At 43.9% G+C, this 18,638-nt stretch overlaps 1 protein-coding gene across 1 annotated transcript in view; it reads right to left on the bottom strand.

The window, feature by feature from the left end:
• SPEF2 (sperm flagellar 2) overlaps positions 1–18,336 on the bottom strand; it is a 138,573-nt gene extending 120,237 nt beyond the window's left edge. Inside the window, exons 1-4 of the mRNA XM_045847804.1 lie at positions 18,223–18,336; positions 9,934–10,036; positions 2,947–3,199; positions 1,569–1,709 (exon numbers count right to left, since the gene is read on the bottom strand). Coding sequence (XP_045703760.1) covers positions 1,569–1,709; positions 2,947–3,199; positions 9,934–10,036; positions 18,223–18,280 — 555 coding nt within the window. The 5' untranslated portion in view covers positions 18,281–18,336. The remainder of the gene's footprint in view (positions 1–1,568; positions 1,710–2,946; positions 3,200–9,933; positions 10,037–18,222) is intronic.
• Between the last annotated feature and the right edge of the window lie 302 nt (positions 18,337–18,638).

The raw sequence follows: 18,638 nt of genomic DNA, 5'->3' as shown, positions 1-18,638 counted from the left end.
TGATTTGTTACTTCAACTCTAGGCTAAATATACATAAAATAATATGAAAACTGCCTCATCTGAATCATTCAGTTCGCAATTTTAGCTCTGACGGTGCATTGAAGGGCATTTAATAAGAATAAAGATTATCAAAGAGTTAGGACATTTTTTGGTTAAAAATTTTTGTTACAATTTTTAAAATGAGAAGAAGCATTTTGGATATAAATATTTCTTTAACAATCATGGTCTCGGGTACTTTAAACATTTCTCATGTAATCTTATTTACACTATTAATTTGCTCTCTGAAAATTCATTTTAGTTCCTCCTCTATTTACTATACTTCTTACTAACAAAATTTAATCAACTCTGGGAAATAAAAGAATTATATACTTTAAAAAATGGGGTCAGAAGAAAACCTCTGTGGGTAGCATTTTTTAGAATCCAAGCACAGGATTTTTTAATGTTAAAAATACGTGGAGATAAACATAAAACACACTGACTTTAGAAATCAGAGAGACCTGTCTATCTCTGCTTTACCAGCATTGCGAACTTGGGCAAAACGTGCCAGCTTTCCGAGTTTCAGTTTCCTTATATGCACAATGGACAAAATAACACCCTAGCTAGAGAGTCATTTACACATAAACCAAAGGTGATGGGAAGTGCCCAATCCATAGCCTGACATGTAGCAGATGCTCGGTAAATGGCAGCTATTAATCTTTTCCTTAGGTCACGGGAGAGAGTATCGTTGACATTATTGTGGTGGTAGGGAGGGCAGACTGCAGGAACCTGTATGAAAATGGAGTATTGCTCCCCTGGGAAACAGGGTTGGATTGTGTCCTTGGAATGACTGACAGTTGCTACAGTCTAGCAAAATAGCACTTACGTAGGTAACTTAAATTTAAACATGCTGATAACAAGCAAATCACTTAACATTTCTAGGATTCACAGTACAGCATGGTGAGGAGAAATTGAGTAAAAACATATAGTCGGAATGGCACATACATACGTGCAGCCCAGCTGGGCCCTGGTGCACCCACGGGGGTCAGTATGACAGCACCCGCTCTGGGCTGGCTTGTTGGTGACCACAGAATCCCCAGCACAGGAGGCCATACAGGCACCGTCATTTAACAGGGGTCTGTCATCCCTTGCCTGAAGCTACATCCTCTGCTTCTGAGCAAAAAGAAGTATCAAATGGACTGAATGGGCACACTGGGGAAGCCTTTCAATGAGAAGGAGCAATGCCAGACATCACGTGAAAAGAAAATAAGTAGTTTGGGGAATTTGACATGTTTTAGGGAAAGATCATTCCTGTATTAAGAGAAACGCACACCCTGGCTGGTGTGGCTCAGTGGATTGAGTGCCGGCTTACGAACAAATGGGTCTCTGGTTTGATTCCCAGTCAGGGCCCTTGGCCTGGGTTGCAGGCCAGGTCCTCAGTGTGGGGCGCGTGAGAGGCAGCCACACATTGATGTTTCTCTCCCTCTCTCTCTCTCTCTCTCTCCCCCTTCCCCTCTGTCTAAAATAAATAAATAAAATCTTTTTAAAAAGGAAAAGATAAATGCACACAATTTTAAAGGACTGTCACTTACCTCTGTTTCTTTTTTCTTCTTCATCATTTTTTGGGCCTCAAGTGCTTTCAGAGTACGATTTGATGCAGGTTTCGGAATCTGTATGATAGCCGCCTGGATTTTGGCCATTATTTCATTTTGTCGTCTTCTGCTCAACCGTTGCTGAATATCCCATAAACATTAGTTTAGTGATTCGGTTCATCAGAATGTTACATACTCACAGGTATATATATATATATAATTTTTCCATTGAAATTTTCAGAACTCATCAATTAACCAATGGACTAGGTGTCACAACTGTCTAGTGTGACAAAGCAGGTGTCAACATGACTTAGTTTGAACGGTATGATATGAAAACACAGTTTGGAGTCCCCAAATTATGCTAATCAAATGTGTGCATCTCCATTCTGGGGGCTGAGACTAAAAGAAATGTAAATGTGTTTGTTCCCATCACAAAGAAAAGCATCATTCTTTCCCAGTCCCACCTTCATGACCTGCCTGCTGATGGGGAAAAGCACAGGAACTGGAGAGAACTATCTACTAGGAAGACATACCCATTTATTAGAACATGGTTAATGAGTATTCAGTGTTCAAAGCCAGGCACTGGACACGTGCCTTGAATGTGAGGAACTAAAACCTTGTGGGACCACTAGCCACATGAACATTGAAGGTTAACAGTGACATCAGCACAGGAGGTGAGCGCCGGAGACCGAGAATGACCTGTGCTCAGGGAGGTCATGTGCGGAGCCCACGTGTCCTGGGCAGGTTGCACAGAAGTAGCTGGAGAAAAGCTGGGGGGGGGACGAGGAGAGACGAGGAGGAGGAGCTTGGACGAGAGGGGAAAGGGTGGGACTATACACGTCCCATTCAAGGGCAGGCTTCCAAACAACGCAGAGGGAAGACTTTACACTGAGGACCGAGAAGAAGTCAAGTTAGCAAGGCAGGCTGAGAACACGGAGTGAGAGCTGCCCAATGTCAGTGTGAACTGGGAGACGGGGTGTATGTCATACAGAAGGCTGCTAAGCAGAACCTAGTGCGAGTGGAGTTTAGAGAAGAGTCATCTAGTGCCCAGGCTGAAGCTCAGGGGACATGTCAGTAGGTTATAAGGAAAGCTGAGCAGAGAGGGTAGGGGTCTAACTGGACAGACAGAAGCAGGCCCAGGAAATCAGGAACACACAGAATTTGATAAGCTATTAGCGATGTGGAGAGCACGAAGGCAGACATCAAAAATGGATAAATGCCTTGGAAATAACGATGCAAATAGAACCCAAATACGGCTGCTAACACACATAAGGGACTCATTGACCCCATGAGGCTTCTCTGAGAACACGGCCTCACTGTGGCTTCTCTCCACCAAGTTTCACACAGTGACAATGCCAATGTTTCCCTATGTACTTACATCCCCCAAAGCCTCACTTTTCATGTTCTGCGGCCTGGTGTTGGGCAGGGGTTGCAAGGTGTGCATTTCCACCCCAATCAGCCCACTCTTCTTCTTCTTCTGCAGAGCGGTATACAGCTCATACACCAGTTTCGTTGCGGCCCCGGGCTTCTCCGTCATAATGTTGCTGGCCACCTTCTGGTCAAACTGCACGCCCAGAAGGTGAAGCGTGGGCTCCAAGCGAGAAAAATTATTAAGCTTGGCACTCGAAACCCTAGGCATTGAAATATTTACAGATTTAGACACCGGCTTTGAATTAAAAACAAAAATGTCTCAGATACTACCATGATCCAATAGTCTGAATTAGCCCATGGCACTATGTTTTTTTTTTTAAAAATATATCGTTCCTCTCCAAAGCCACTCAATCATACAAACACATAAAGCTTTTCTAGTGTCCTTAATGTTATGCATTTATTTCTTTTGAATGAATAAATTAAAACTCATTAATTGTGTACACTTTCCTACCAAAATAGGTGCTAGAATTTGTACAAGAAGTCAATACAAAACCAGATAATGAGGTTCCTTCTTCTAAATGGGAAAATTGAACTGTGGTTTGGAAAAACGCTTTATGCAGAAGTCACAAGTGCACATTGACTGTCCGTCTCGCTCAGTGGCACTGTCACCGGTGTCTGAAGACAGCCCCGAGCACCGCGCTGGCACCCGAACAGCGGGCCTCTCACATGCTGTCCGGGCCTTTGATTAAGTGACATCACCCTTCAATCAAATGGGCTGTGTGATCTTCACTCCGCAGGTTATATGACTGCTTTAAGAATCGGTAGAAGCTTTCTAATGATAAGTTATATCCATTTTTTGAGTTACCTATTATCAAATTAGGCTCATATTTTAGAAGAAATTCATGATTTCTTTCATTTATTAACTTACTCTGTTAACTAATAAACATTCATTGAATACCCATTACATACAAAGAATTTATTTATAAAATTTCTCACGAAAATAATATGTAAATAATTATAAATAAATTTACAAATGTATTAAACTTTTACAAAGATTAATAAGAGGCAGTGTCTGCCCTGGACAAGCAAACAAACAAGTGATGAATGAATGGAGGTGCCTGTTGTAATGGAAGCCTCAACCGATCCAGGGCTATTAGCCTTCCTACAGATCCGGCATTAGAAATAAAGCAAGAGATGTGGGAAGCATTTTCAGCTCTCGTGTCTCTATACGATCCACCTGGATATAAATATCAAGTTTAAACACTGGCCTATTTTCTCTTTACTTTAACTCCCAAACACTTAGTAATGTTCCTTATTAGAAAAAATATATACTAAATATATTTGAATATAAGCTAATGTCCTAACTTTCTCCCCAAAATGATACCTTAGAACAGAGGGAGCTGCCATGCATTTGGTATAATTTCTAATACAATAGAGTTACTCACTCAATAACTTCATTTTGCACTATAAAATTATTTGAGGGAATATACTGTAATTTCTAACAATTTCAATTAAATTGTTAGAAGCATAATGAGATCACTTAAACTTTAGATACTATTGCTAGTACACTGTTATCTTAAGAGATTCCTCTCAAGTAGTGGTTCTAATCATGTTTTTAAAAACCACTTATATCATTGAAAATCTGATGAGACCTATGGAACATTTTCCACACAAATACTCAAAATGCACATGCCATTTTTGGGTATGTTTGAATCTCCTAAAATCTAGCCAAAAGTGCCCATTAAGTGCAAGTTAAAATGTACCTCTAAAAGGAGATGGGGCTGGGGAAATAGACGATTTCTAAATACGAATGAGGAGCCGGCACTGTGGGAAGGCCGACGTCAGCGAAAACAGTGACACACACCTTGAATTCCTCCTCCAGCTGTGTAACTTACAGTCACGTTTCCTCCACTTACTACTACTCCTTTATCAGAAATATCAGGATAGCATACTACATCGGCCAAACTTTGAATATAGTATTTTAAATTAATAAAAGAGAAACAGATCTTAGAGAAGATGAGAAGATAGAATGAAAGCCACTAGGAACATTTAACAATAAGAGCAGACATTTTTCTCGGGTCTTCTCGGGTGCCTGTTTGCAGTGCGGTCCCCCACCAGCGACCTCACAGGTCGAGGTGACAGACTTTCGCCTGAAACAATTGGGGTAAAGCAGACCGTACTCTACAGCTGGGAACGTGGACGGCCGGATCAGTGACTTGTGGTTATGCTCCTCGGACAGGTCCCTCCCACCCCAGGAGTCCACTACCTGCGCTTGGGAAGGTGTGGCCTGAGAGCCACTCGTCAGAGCCCTGGCCTGGGTCCTAACCAGAGGCAGCAGAGGTTAAGAGCAACGTAAGTCAGGGGGGAGAATCCAGAAACAAACACGGCTGATTCCCAAATGTCATCGAAGCGCAGCCCTGCGGCCCGTGAAAGAGGCGGGTTACGTGGCCGCAGAACATGCTGGGAGCCCGCCGAGAGCGTGGCTCGGTCACACAGGAGGCTTTAAAGTACCTCTGTGGACAGGCCGAAGAATCCACGTCTAACGGTACCGTTCTCTGGGAGTTTTTAATACATATTCCAAATTTCCAACCAATCGAAGCTTGGGAATATTACTGGCGTGTGAGTCGCTGGAAGTCCGCTCTCGTTACAGCATACACTCAACCCGTGTGACATGGTCACCGACAGTTGTTTGTGAGCCCAGAGGAGCCACGGGGACCTCCGTGCCCTGGAGACACAGCACCGTCAGTGGTGACTCTGAGGAGTAGGAAACGTGCTCTGGGACGAGTCTTCTCCCCCGCTGCTCGCAGTTCTGATTTGCCAGGGGATTACCTGTCTCCTCGCCTCCCCGCTCCCTGGCCCAGGCGAGGGAATGTGCCTTCCAAAGCGAGCAGAAGCTGCTCTCCCAACGATATCTATGTTCTTTCTTCACTTTTCATTCTTTCAACTAATCTGCTCACTTCCCACCCTTTAGGATGGACTAAAAGTATTCTACAACAGAGAATTCTTTCAGTCAGATGAGTCTTTCTTAGGCTTCAGTCATTTCCAAGGCAAGGAACTAAGTTCTTAGCAATATACACTTAGTTTATTGTTTACATTTTAGACTAAAGAAACTAAAAGTATTAGACAAAATCTTCAAATCGTGAGCTCTGCACTAGACAGCCGCCTAAAAACAACTGGTTTTAACAAAGAAGAATTCTTTCCTCGCCAAAGACACTGTTACAAAGGCCATGTCCGTGGACATACTGGTCTCCTCCCTCTTTAGAAGGCTGCTTGAAAGTGGGTTGTTTCGAAAACTACCGATGGGTCGTATTCGGTTGTCAGGTGCGTAGGTGCCCTCCCCACCTTCAGGACTGCGATGACTCCCGGGGGGACAGAACGGTAGTCCTCTGTGGTGGGAAGAGCAGGGCTGTCACACAGGACGATAAGCAGGGCACACGCCCGTGCAAAGGCCGGGCGAGGCTGTGAGAGCTGCCCTGTGCTCTGTGTGCCAGGCCCTAGCCCCACACGAGCCCGCTTCATCCGCCCTGTTCTTCGCACAAATGCCTTCCGTTCACGAACGCCTGGGCCTTCACATTGGTGCCCATGTGGACAGGGCCCCCTTTTCCGCTTCGCACAAAGGCCCCCTATGACTCTGCTAACAAGGGCCGGTTCAGTCCGCCTGAAATACTGCGTGTGCGATATGGTCAGTGTGGTCCTTTGAGTTTTCTATGGCCCAGCAGGTATCCTTTCCGCATCATTCATTCACCCACCGAGAAACATCGGTGTGTGTCTGTCTGCTGTGGGGTCGAGGCAGCGCTGGGCGCACGAAGGATCAACACCCTTTGTAACTTCCAGTAACTCTGCAGTCCAGTTGAGGAGAAAACATTTCTACATTCATTCATGAGCCGTTATTTGGGCACCTTCCCGTGGGTGGCACTCAGCAAAGAACTGATGTATAAATAAATAATTCACTTAAATGTGACAAGGAAAGGGGCATCCAAAGTGTTATTAGAACAAACAAAACAGGCACTACATCTTCTGGGGAAGTCAAAGAGGAGTTTAGAGAAAGGGTGAACTTTCAGTTAGTCTTAGGAATGAATCAAGTTCCTTGTGTTGGAAGTGAAGGAAGAATATTACTGTACAAAGGTCCAAGGCATAACAAAAACATGTGATGTGTTTGCAGGTCAGAGCAGCTTAGGTTAGGGCTCCAGGCTGGTGGGAAATGCAGCTGGAAAGGTGGGTGAGGGTCGCCCAAGCAAGCACCTCACAAGACACGCCTGGGAGAGAGAAACGGGAATGTCTGAAGTTCTTTAAGCTGATGGGAATATCACACCTGACGACAGGGGTATAGAGTTTTTATCTTCTTACTGAGAAGTTTGCGCAGGGTTTCTATGTGCAGGGTTCTCCAGGCGATGTAGTTGTTCATTAACTCAGTAACATTTCCTGAAAGCCACATATGTCTGTGGTAGCCTTCGAGACGCAAAGAAATACAGCTTGACACCTCTGACTTCAAGGTGTTTGAATGTGCAGTGTGAAACGTGAAAGAGACTCAAGTAAAGGAAGGGACAGCAAAGAGACCAGTGTTAGAAGACGTAAACGTGTAGGGTAAGTTTATAACTTCCATGAAAGGGAAATAGACAATGACAACAAAGGACTGGAGATCTGCTCACACACAGGTCGTGACGAATCAGCCTGTGCATGTGAGCAAATGGTGGTGGGGGGGGGGCAGGGCAGGCCAGGGAGCAGGGAAGGCAGCGCAGGCGGGAGCAGAGGGGGCCAAGCGCCGGAGTGCAGGCAGGAGAGGCAGTCGGGGCCAGACTGTGGTGAGGGAACTTATAGACCTCACCCTCGGGAGGAGGTGTGAGAGATGGGGGAAGGGTGTGAGTTAGAACATTCCTCAGTACCATGGAAACTTCCGAACTTATCCAGGGTGAAAATGTGTTTCCAATCCATGACTTCTCTCGTGTCCTACTATTATTACCTGTAAAACTTGCGAGTCTGAACCGTGAAAGAATCGCTCACCTCTAGAGTGCAAGTGCCAGACTCTTTTGCCCAGAAGCCTGGCCCCACGGGTACTACTCAGCAGAGACCTGCGACTGCACACAGCCAACGACCGACCGGAGAGTCCTAGTGGGAACTAGCAGGATTGCACGCGTGGCCTCCGAGTCGGCCTTCAGGGAGGGCAGAGGAAGGGCTTGCAAAAATCCGCTCCTCTATGAAGCTAGTAAGAAAACCGCCAAAAATTATAAAAATCAACCTTTTCACAACTCTCGAAGTTAGCCAAAGGCATGTAACAATCCAAGAAGCATTTATTTGACAACAACAACAACAAAACACCTCACTAAGGAGACAGGGCTTGCGGCCATGTCCGCGTGCCCCATTTCCGTTCTCTCAGCCCGGCCCTGGGGCAGCCCCCATGCCCAGCAGCCTTGCAACAGCAGGTGCTGTGCAAGCCAGCAGCCCTCTGAAGGACAGACAGATTGAAGGCCCCTCAAAGATGTTTAAAAAGAGGCAAAGAACTTCACAATCCAGCCATCTTGCTTCTTGGTATTTCCCAAAAGAGTTGAAAACTTATGTTCACACAAAACCCCGCCCATGATGTCTACAGCGGTTTTATCCATAATTGCCAAAACTTGGAAGCAGCCTGGACACCCATCAGCGGGTGAGTGGACAAGTAAACTGTGGCACAGCCAGACCATGGAAGATCATTCATCATTGAGGAGAAATAAGCTATCAGGCCATGAAAACACGTGAAGGAAGCTCAAATACATACTACTCCTTGAAGGAAGCCGACCTCAAAAGGCCTCATATTGTATGATTCCGAATATATGACATTTTAGACAAGGCAAAAATATGGGAGCAGGAAAAAGATCAGTGGTTGCCCAGTGCTGAGGCGAGGGAGGGATGAGTGGGCAGAGCCCAGAGGATGTGGGGTAGTGACCATACTCTGTAAGATACTGTAATGGTGGATTCACGTCATTACACGTTTGTCCAAACCCACTGGGATTGCTAAAATAAAAAAGGCAATGAACCACTGTTCATGGGGACGTGGAGGAGTTCCAAATTTCATACACGGCTAGTATGAGTGTGAATGAATGTGAATGGAGCAGGCACTTTGCAAAACAGTTTGGTTGTTTCTCAAAATATGAACTTAGATCTTATAACCCAGCAATTCCACTCCAAGCATATACCCAAGAGAAATGAAAACATTTCTATGTAAAAACACAATATTTTATAGCAGCATTATTCATAATAGCCAAAAACGGAAAATAACTCATATCCACCAATTGATGAATTCATAAACAAAATGGGGTGTATCCAACCATCATAATGCAGCAAAAATAAAGAGAAATGAAGCAGCACTTATACAGGTGACAACACAGATGAACCTTGCAAACACCCTACGTGGAAGAAGCCAGTCACAAAAGGCCACATCTTGTTTGAGTCCATCACTCCAAAATGTACAGGGACGCGTGGGTACCAGAGGCTGGGAGTTTAGATAGTGGTGATGGCCGTGAATATGAAAATATACTTAAAACCACCAAGTTGTGTGCTTTAAATGGTGAATTATGATATGTGAATTATATCTCAATATAGTTGCTAAAACCAAAAAATATTATGGATTTGTTTTACTATTAATTATGTCCTAGTTTATATTTTTAACACACACACATAAAACACCAAGTGACCAGGACACCATAGCTCTTTCTTTCACTTCCTCCTCAAAGAAAGTAGAGCCATTTAACTACAGAATAACTAACCTAGCCTAAGACTGCAGAAATTAGAAGATATTAAAATGGGTTTCTTTTAAAGATGAGGTCCTGTTGCAACCTGGGACAATGACACATGTGCACCCGAGGAAGTGACAATTTCCACACCAAAGGTATTCTTGGCTGGTTTAGGCTTTAAAAGGCATGTTGAGACTGGGGATTCTTAAAAGTTACTATTGAAGGCTAAAACCGTTGAAATGCCAGAGAAATGGACCTTTTTTAAAGTAAGAAACAATCTCACTAACCTGCTTTCTGCAAATTCTGAGAAGTCATTCTGAAGGTCGAATTTGTGCAGAACCTCTCCAATCAGATAGCCATTGGAAAACGCCTTTGCAAACGACTTGGGATCTGAATTTTAAACATAGAGATTTAAAGTAAATATGCTGCACATAGAATTTATACATTTCCATTATGTACTCATAGAGTAAGACTCCAAAATTTAATCTGAACTCAAAAATTCCATAAAAATGCTTCTAGAAATATTTTTTAATAACCAAATTGAAGTGGAACAGTAGAAGTCTTCTCAAAAGTAGTGATAAATATTTATCAGTACTCGATGATGTGAAATTTTGAAAATAAAAAAGACAGCTTCTGATCAAATTCAAACACAACCAATAAAACTTATCACCTCATATTTAAACACAAACCTTCACTACATTTTATAAAATTACACTGTGATGCCCTAATTATTAATATACCCTGTGGATGATGCTGGCAGAGTATTCTGGCCAAGTTAGGTGCAATCCAACGTTTTTAAACAATAATTAAGACTTAATTTTAACCTTTTTACAATGGAAATTTTATGAAAGTCATCTGCACCTTCTAGAATAAAGCCTACCGAAAACAGTTAAGCCTTTCCTTGGTGTTCAGGGCATCGCTCTGGGTCAGCTGTTGCTCAGTGCAGGGATGGAGAGGCACCGAGGGCGACAGGCTTTGGAGCCAGAGATATCTGGGCTGGAATCTTGACTTTGCCCCTTAGTAGCTGTGTGCTTCCTGAGTTTCTTATCTCTAGAACAAACAGAGCACATCTATGCCTATCTTGAAGAGCTATTTTAAAGATTAAAGGTGATGTAGGAGAACTGCTTAGTATGGAGCCTACCACAGAGGAGGCACCTGATGGTAAGTGCAGAAAAAAAGAAAATGGAGTGTTAAACAGAATTTGCTTTTCTAAAAAAGTCCTTAGTTTGGAGTCACTTGTATTTTTTTTTATGAAGTAAAGGATAAAAGGTTACATGGTATTCAAAGATGATGTTTAAGCCATCATCTCTCAGATGATTTCAAAACCCTGCAGAACTCTTCAACAGGTTTCTGTAAGGGTCTTTCAAGCAACAGCAGTCAAAATACTGCACTGTCTATCACTGCACTGTCACAAGCTCATTCGTCCCAGATTGCCTGCCCTCTGCTGCCTATCTGACTGATAATCAGGCGGCTGGCTGTAGGTGAAGGGATGTTGATTTGCAGACCTGATGCTTGGTGCGTGGTTGCAGCGGGGCGGAGTGAGTTTTTCCATAAAGGCCCCTGCAGAGAGACCTCAGTCAGCAGATGACACGTTATCACAGGAATCAGACTCTTGCATGTCTGACACCAGCCCCCAATTTTGCCCAAAGTTTTCCTAATTTTTGTGCTCAGAATATTTTATGCTCTTAGTAACACCCATATACTTAGGCGAATCAGTATATAATGAAGCAGTGGAAAAATGGTGTGAAGTGTTCCCACTGATCTCATTTGCTCGGGAGGGGCTCCTGAACTGCCGAGCGTTAGAATCTGTTGACCGTGTCTCCCGGCATCTCCGGCAGTCATTGTCTTTGTGGCGAATGAAATCCAAATGGCTGCTTCTGCCTCCAAAGGGTGAGATGTGCCACCTCCTCCTCCTGAGTCACGGATGCTTTCTCCTGTCCTCAGAGACCCGCCACCAACTGTGGTCCCTCATCTCAGCGGCCACCACTGTCCCACTGTGCCACCTGGGCTGCTCTGGAGGAGCCTTGCTTCTCTTTCGTCCATTGCTTCCTTCTCTCTGCTTTCGCCCTTCTCTCTTCCCTAGTCCAGCCCCATTCTTCTCTCAGTTTTCTGAAGAGCTGCTGGACAAAGAGACTATGGATTTCTAGGAATAATCTAATGACTATAGCTTTGCTCTCAGGAGCCATGGTGCCCCCAGCACTCAGATGGTCTCATTCCTCCGGCCCCTCCCTGGGGATTTTGCCCTAGGCCTGTTGGTCCTGTGGACTGAATGCCTACAGTCCAGCTCGTGAATAACTGGGAAATAATTGCATCCGATTCCATCGCTCTCAATGTACTGGGAAAACAGCCAATAGCCAACTGTATGCTACAAAAAGATCACTAGAGAAATAAAGCCATAATCCACTTCCTTTGAATCGGCATGTTGTATTAATAAGGCAATTCTGATACAGATAAAATGGAGGCATTTATGGATATAAAGGCCAAAAAAGAATAATAAACACTCATTGTTTCACTGTCAAGGAGTTCACTACAAATAACCAAGTACGAAAACATCTATCTGCAGTTTTGTATGCACAGGACTCTTCAGATTTACTGTGCACTACCCAGACTGAAAAGATAACAATGCGTGAAAAAATACAGCAACCAACAAAAGCAACAAAGGGAAAACTAGAGGAAAATATGTGAAAGAGATAAAGAAGAGAGAAAAATGCATGCAAGAAATTAGAGAAGAAAAGAAGAAAATATATATATATATATTAAAAAGTATGAGAACAGATAAGAAGCCAGAGAGAGGGGCTGATGGAGAGAAATGGTAAGAAAAAAAGGAAAAGCAAAGGAAAGTTTATCTTTGCCCCCTTGGTTTGTCATATTACTCTTCTCACTAAATGTTGCTGAATAAGATGACTAATTTCACGAGAGCCCCCCTCTGTAAGTTAATTCGCGCTAACAATCGGAATTCCCTACGAGAAGCGAGAGGTGGTTGACTCTCGGACGAGGAGCAGCATGAGAAACAGACCACGGCAGCCCAGGGTCAAGCTCCACGCTGAGCCCAACACCATTTGCACCCAGGATGAGGCTGGCCGGCCACGGCTCAGCGGCACCTCCCCCCTTCCAAGCCACAGGACTGATCCCCATCACTGAAGTTCCTCTTGCTGAAACCGTTGGTGTGGCCCTTGTGAGAGGTCTGTCTGAGGCAGCGACAGCGGGTGAAATAATGGCCCATGAGCTTCTTCCCCCAACTGGTCCTGGGGCAGCTGGAGAAGGCCCTGGAAGGAGGGAGGCCTTCTGGGTTCCAAAGTGGCAAAGAGGAGAGCGTGGGCCCTGGGAAGAGGTTCTCTGGGCTGGCTGGGCTCCTTGCTCATTTAGAAGCCACTGGGCTTTGGACAGCTGTGATAACTTCCGCGGCTCCTCTGTAAGAGAGGGGGAGTGATGGGCTCTACTTCACGAGAGCTGGTTTGAGATACTATATGGAAAGTGCCTAGCGTTCCTGGCACACAGTGAATGCTCGCTGACAATTGTTATTATTGTGTCTCCTCATTTAAGATAACAGGCTCTATGAATCAGACAATCCACAAGCTCAATAATGGATCCTCAGTACATTTTGACTCATGTACTCAGGACATTTAAATGACTATGATACATTTTTTAAAGTCCTCACCAGAGGACATCTTTTCATCACTTTTTAGAGAGAGAGGAAGAGAGAGAGAGAGAAACATCGATGTGAGAGAGGGACATCGACTGGGTGCCGCCCGGATGCGCCCCGGCCAAGGATCCAACCCACCTCCCTGGTGCGCGCCCTCACCAAGAATCAAACCCCGAACCTCTCAGTGTATGGGATGATGCTCTGACCGGATGAGCCACACCGGCCATGGGGTACAAATGTTCTTATTTAAAAGGTAACGCAAATTTCAGAGAGCAAATATCTGACGTCGTTCTTAAATTCAGACACAGGCTCACATTCAGGGCCAGAAAAGCTGTGACGCTCCCACCAGAAACATGTGCAATCAAAAGTAGTTGATTTCTACAGCTAAACATCTTGGTGGGGGAAGGAAAGAATAAGCATAGCAGCATAGCATTCCTGGTCAAAATTTGCCACTAAATGAATAGAGATATTTGGATTTGGGAATGGTAGACCGAAGTCTTTAGACCTATACATTCCATGACCTGTGACCTTGACTCCTCCAATAGAAGAGCAAAGATCTAGCCTGCAATGTCAACCACATTTAAAAAGCCAAGCAAGTTGACTTTCATTCGAGAGGGACAAGAGCAGCTGCTGAAGGCTGGGAACCAGCCTGGCCCCCGCAGGCCTTGGTGATCCCAGGACCCGGCCCAGCCCTCACAGCTTGACCTTGGCCTTCTCCTGCTGAACAGTATCCATTTCACAGCACACCACCAACACTGGACAAAGCCACTCTTAGACCCTAATGGGTCAAGACAAAAACAAAATCCCTCTGTAATCATTTTTGTACTCAGACAAAAACCATATTGTCCAAAACACTGAAAGACCAACATCCACTAATCCCACCATCATGAGTGGTTGCTGCTTTTTTTTACTCTTCATGGTTCTGCCACGCTTTCTTTTCTCCTCTTCCTGGAGAAGACACTCGACCACTGAGATGCCTGTGCTTCTGAGAGCAGCCAACACCGCGCCAGCACCGCTTCCTGGACCTCTCCTCGAAAACACCTAACACAGGGCCAAACGCTATAAACCCTTTCTAACACCCTCTTATTGAGATGCCCCACAGGTCTCCATGACATGTGCTCTGTTTCGTTGGCAACACGTCAGTAAACCCTGCTTTGCTCAACTACAGGTTTACACTGTGGTCTTCGGGTAGAGGACTCTGGCAATCTCTTTTCCTCCAGTATGATAATGGGATGAGCCACCTTCTCCTTGGAAGGCTTTATCACAGTTCTCAAGATTTACTATTTGAAACGAAATCTCTAGCTCATTATGACCTTCTTTAATGGTTTGAATATTGGGGGACATTCTTTCCTTGAAACTTCAAATCTTAAAATTTTGACACTGATTTACACAACAGCTTTGTGTTAATAGATTTGTTGTGTCGATTTCTTATCAAAAGAAGCTGTGTTCTAATCAAGGGACATGCCGCTGAGCTAACCAGAAAATATCAATATATGCTGTATTATACAAGGAGCAGTATATTTCCTAATGACCCTGAGGGGTGAAGCATGAGAAAAATGTGTGGCATAATGACACCAGATTAAAAGAGGAGTGAATTAAAAGTCAGAAGGCTCTGAATCTACCGCTAACTTGCTGTCCAACCCTAAACAAATCTCTAAACATGTCTTATTTAACGACCTCACATGCCAAGAAAGGATTAAGCAATGTCTAAGATTCTTTTTGATACTAAAGATTCTTTTTGGTTCTAAAATTCTATGACTCTATGATTGGTAATGTCATCTTAAGCCAATAAAAGGCCACCACAATATATTATAAAGTGTATATAAATAAATACTCAATAGGATATTTTAATATCTCCTTACAAAAATAAAATTTGACACTTTTGAAAAGGTCTTGACATAAGACCTAATCAAGGGGACCCCAATAAAAATGCCCTTAAATCCTGGGACAAATAATAGAAAATATCACCCTGTAAGACAAAAGTTACTGGGATTTAATATAAAAGAACAAAATTAGCCAGCTACGAAGACCCACTTATACAAAAAAGAAATTAACAAGGAGCATAGCATATATCTTAAAATTCAACTTTTCTATTTAATTGTTTTAAATATCATGTAAATTATAATCTTTGGATATATTAATGAACTTTATTCAGTGTAGGGATTTGCTGTAATGGAAGAATACACAAATATTGCCATTGCAGAAAACTTTGTAGTAGTGGTAACACTGGAAAATAACAGTGAACAGTATAGTTTACTCATTCACTGATGGAAAAGGAGGAGGAGGAAGGAATCTGACTCTAATAGAATCTGGTCTAATCTAGTCTAATCTAGCCTGTCTCAGCATGTAGATACATTATCTCTAGAGAAGATAAGTAAGACAAATCAAATATTAGCTTAATTTGAGAGTTCCCTTGATGATATTTAATTTCTAATATTCAGTGGGCAGCCTAATCTATAAATCTGGCCTTCTGTATCCATCACACTAAGATGGTACATGGTGTTCAAGGGCCAGGACAGGTTACCCTGCTGTCCTTTCCTCCTGATAAATTAGTACCCTGATTTATAAAAGCAGAAACATGTATCTTCAGTTAGTAAGAAGCAATTTCTAAGAGCCTGATGAAAGGAATAAAACAGCTTCAGAAATCACAAAGCGGAGGACCGAAGAACCCAGCGGGACCTTTTTAAGATGAACAGATCCATGAGGTTCAGCCTGAAACCTCCTCTCAGACTTTCGTGTAACAAACGATTATTTACTAAATGCCTATTAGGTGACAAGCACTATACCAAGCATTATTCTACAGTGAGAGACAGAAGAATAGTTGATTCAAGACATTTGTTTAGTATCTTGATGTAATGGATGTTAAGAACTGTGGTAGGTCATTTTCATTGGCAACTTCATCTTACTCTCCCAAATAGATAGCAATTCTTATTCTTACTTTTCAGGGTATAATATTGGGACCCAGAGGTTATTATTTCTACTTTGGATACTGTAAAAATGTCAACATAGCCACAACCAGAATCTTAAAGAACACAGGCTATCTTGTACATCCATCCTTGCAAAGGATCTGATTGGTATGATGCATGGAATTTAATGGCTTCTACTCAATTATTGTGAATGTTCAGTTATTTTTGGAGAATATTTTTATGGTGAATTCATAAGAGTTTTGTAAAAACAGAGGCAAATAATGGAGTGTTCTTAAAAATCTTTACCGTAAATCCTTTAGTAACACTGCATTACTTAGTTTGCATTATAAAAATAATGGTTTGAATTTCAGGGGTAATTCCATGTTGGGCGACTCTTTTTCATTCACATACACCATTAAGTGTTGTTTTCCAGGGGAAATGGACTGGTTACATTTAACTCACTGACAATTGTCAGCTTTGGTGACATAGATGTTAATCTTCCTATGCTGAGACTGACCAAGTTTCTGGTGACTCCAGAGACCTCCCCCCATTACGTGGAGGGAGACTTCTTAGCTGAGGATCATTGGAATTCATTTCCTTTACTTCTGATATCTGAGGTAGTCCAGGCGACACAAAATTCAGTAACACGCTTTATTCAAATTGACTTCTGCCTTTCAGAATAATTCAGAAATCAACTCAGTTTAGCTGCCTCTCCAAAACGACTGAACATTATTATCCAGTCTCATCCAGGAAGCAAATGCACTCACGTAGCATTGTTACACTGTTTTCTTTGTCCCAGCAAGTAACTTACAGACAGAACCACTTCTAAACAAACACTAATAAATCCATCTTTGACACTTAACCACCTAGGGATTATGTTATGCGCTGTGAAGTTGCAACTGCCTCAGTGGTTGAATCTTTGGGACTTCACATGGAACAATAATTCTATAAAGGGAGCTCACATGAATGCATTTGGAAGAGTGGACTCTTTGAAAATTAGATCCCCTAAGTATTAACTCTAACATGCAGTAAAGTGCCCAGGAGCACAAGTCAGAGATCTAGCTTCAGAATCTAGCTGTGAGACCCTGAACAGACCACTAAGTTCTCTCAGACTCTTTACTCATCTGTACACCTGGGGCGATGCCCCTTAGGGTTGCCCGTTTGTCTGTTCTAGGGCTCAGCACAGGGTCTGGTATGAGTGCCTAAGCATTCGGTAAGAGGTTGCAAGTTGGTCTCATGCAAGGGTGCTTCTGGGAATACAGACTGAAATGATTTAGACTAAAATCCTCTTGCCTTGAGCAAAACCCATACCAGCTGGGGTACGTGCCAACCAACCAACCAACACAAACCTCCTTGTTGTTGAAACAAACAGAAAGAAGGTGAGGCAGAGTGTGGTGCTGAGTTGGCATGACTTGGCTATCACAGAAGTTGTCAGCATATAAAACTGCCTCTCCGGGAGATTTGGAGACCTCGGGTGGCAACTTGATAGTTGGGATAAAATTAGGCTAAAATAAAGTTAGCTGTGGGCAAGAGTAAATACCAGTCGGAAATAACCGGTTGTAAATTTGGGGCTAAAGCTGCTAAATATGTAGATGGTCACATACTCTGCATTAACTCATTTCCCACATACCTCTCTTGATGGCAGGTAATTACGGAAAGTGCGACTGGGGTCTATCTTATGCTGGCGGAAACGCACTCAGAGCAGGTATTGTAACTGGTCCAGGAGCACAAACCTCTAGGAGTGCGGTGCCTGGCTTTAAGGTTTCCCATTTCAGTGGTTTTGCGCACAGCAGGATAGAAACTGCGTGGTTGGGCCCAACGGGATAGCAGAGTGGGAATGGGAGAAGCCCGGAGGTGGCTGCGGTGAGGGAAGAGGGGGCGCTGGACAAGCCCAGGGCGCTGCCAGGGCAGTGCGGGCGCGCCACCTGCGCAGCTCGCGACAGCGCAGCCACCTTCCAACAGCGCGCCACGCTCGGGCTCCGCGCATCGCTCGGCCCTGGCCCGCTCTCCAGGGCTGTGTCACTCACTCACGGTCTGGGACACCTTCAACTCCTGGTTGAGCCACTGGCACAAGATCTCCGTCATGATTCGGCCTGGGCCTCGAACAGCAAGCGGGGAAACCTAGCTCACCGGCTAGCGTCCTCCTGTTGCCAAGGGCAACTCGTTGCTAAGGAAGCGTATCCAGGCCGCGGCTCAGTGGAAGGCTAGGAGAAGAGGGGCAGCAGAACTTAGGAGCGGAGGACAGAAAATCGTGGCCTGCCCCCTTCTGGCGGGTATGACTGCAATGTGCGCAGGCGCAAGAGGCTCCAAAGAGTGGGTGGGTGGGTGGGTGGAGGTGCTGAGACAGGAAAAGCTATGGACCGAGCAAACGGTTCTTGGACGAGCAGAAAAAGAAAGAACCTTGATGGAAGGGATTTTTTTTTTTCCATTTTGTTTGTCTTTT

This window comes from Phyllostomus hastatus, unplaced genomic scaffold, assembly GCF_019186645.2.
Source record: "Phyllostomus hastatus isolate PE091 unplaced genomic scaffold, TTU_PhHast_1.1 phas_contig_58, whole genome shotgun sequence".
NCBI classification, from domain to species: domain Eukaryota; kingdom Metazoa; phylum Chordata; class Mammalia; order Chiroptera; family Phyllostomidae; genus Phyllostomus; species Phyllostomus hastatus.
This window is presented reverse-complemented; position numbering and strand designations above follow the sequence as displayed.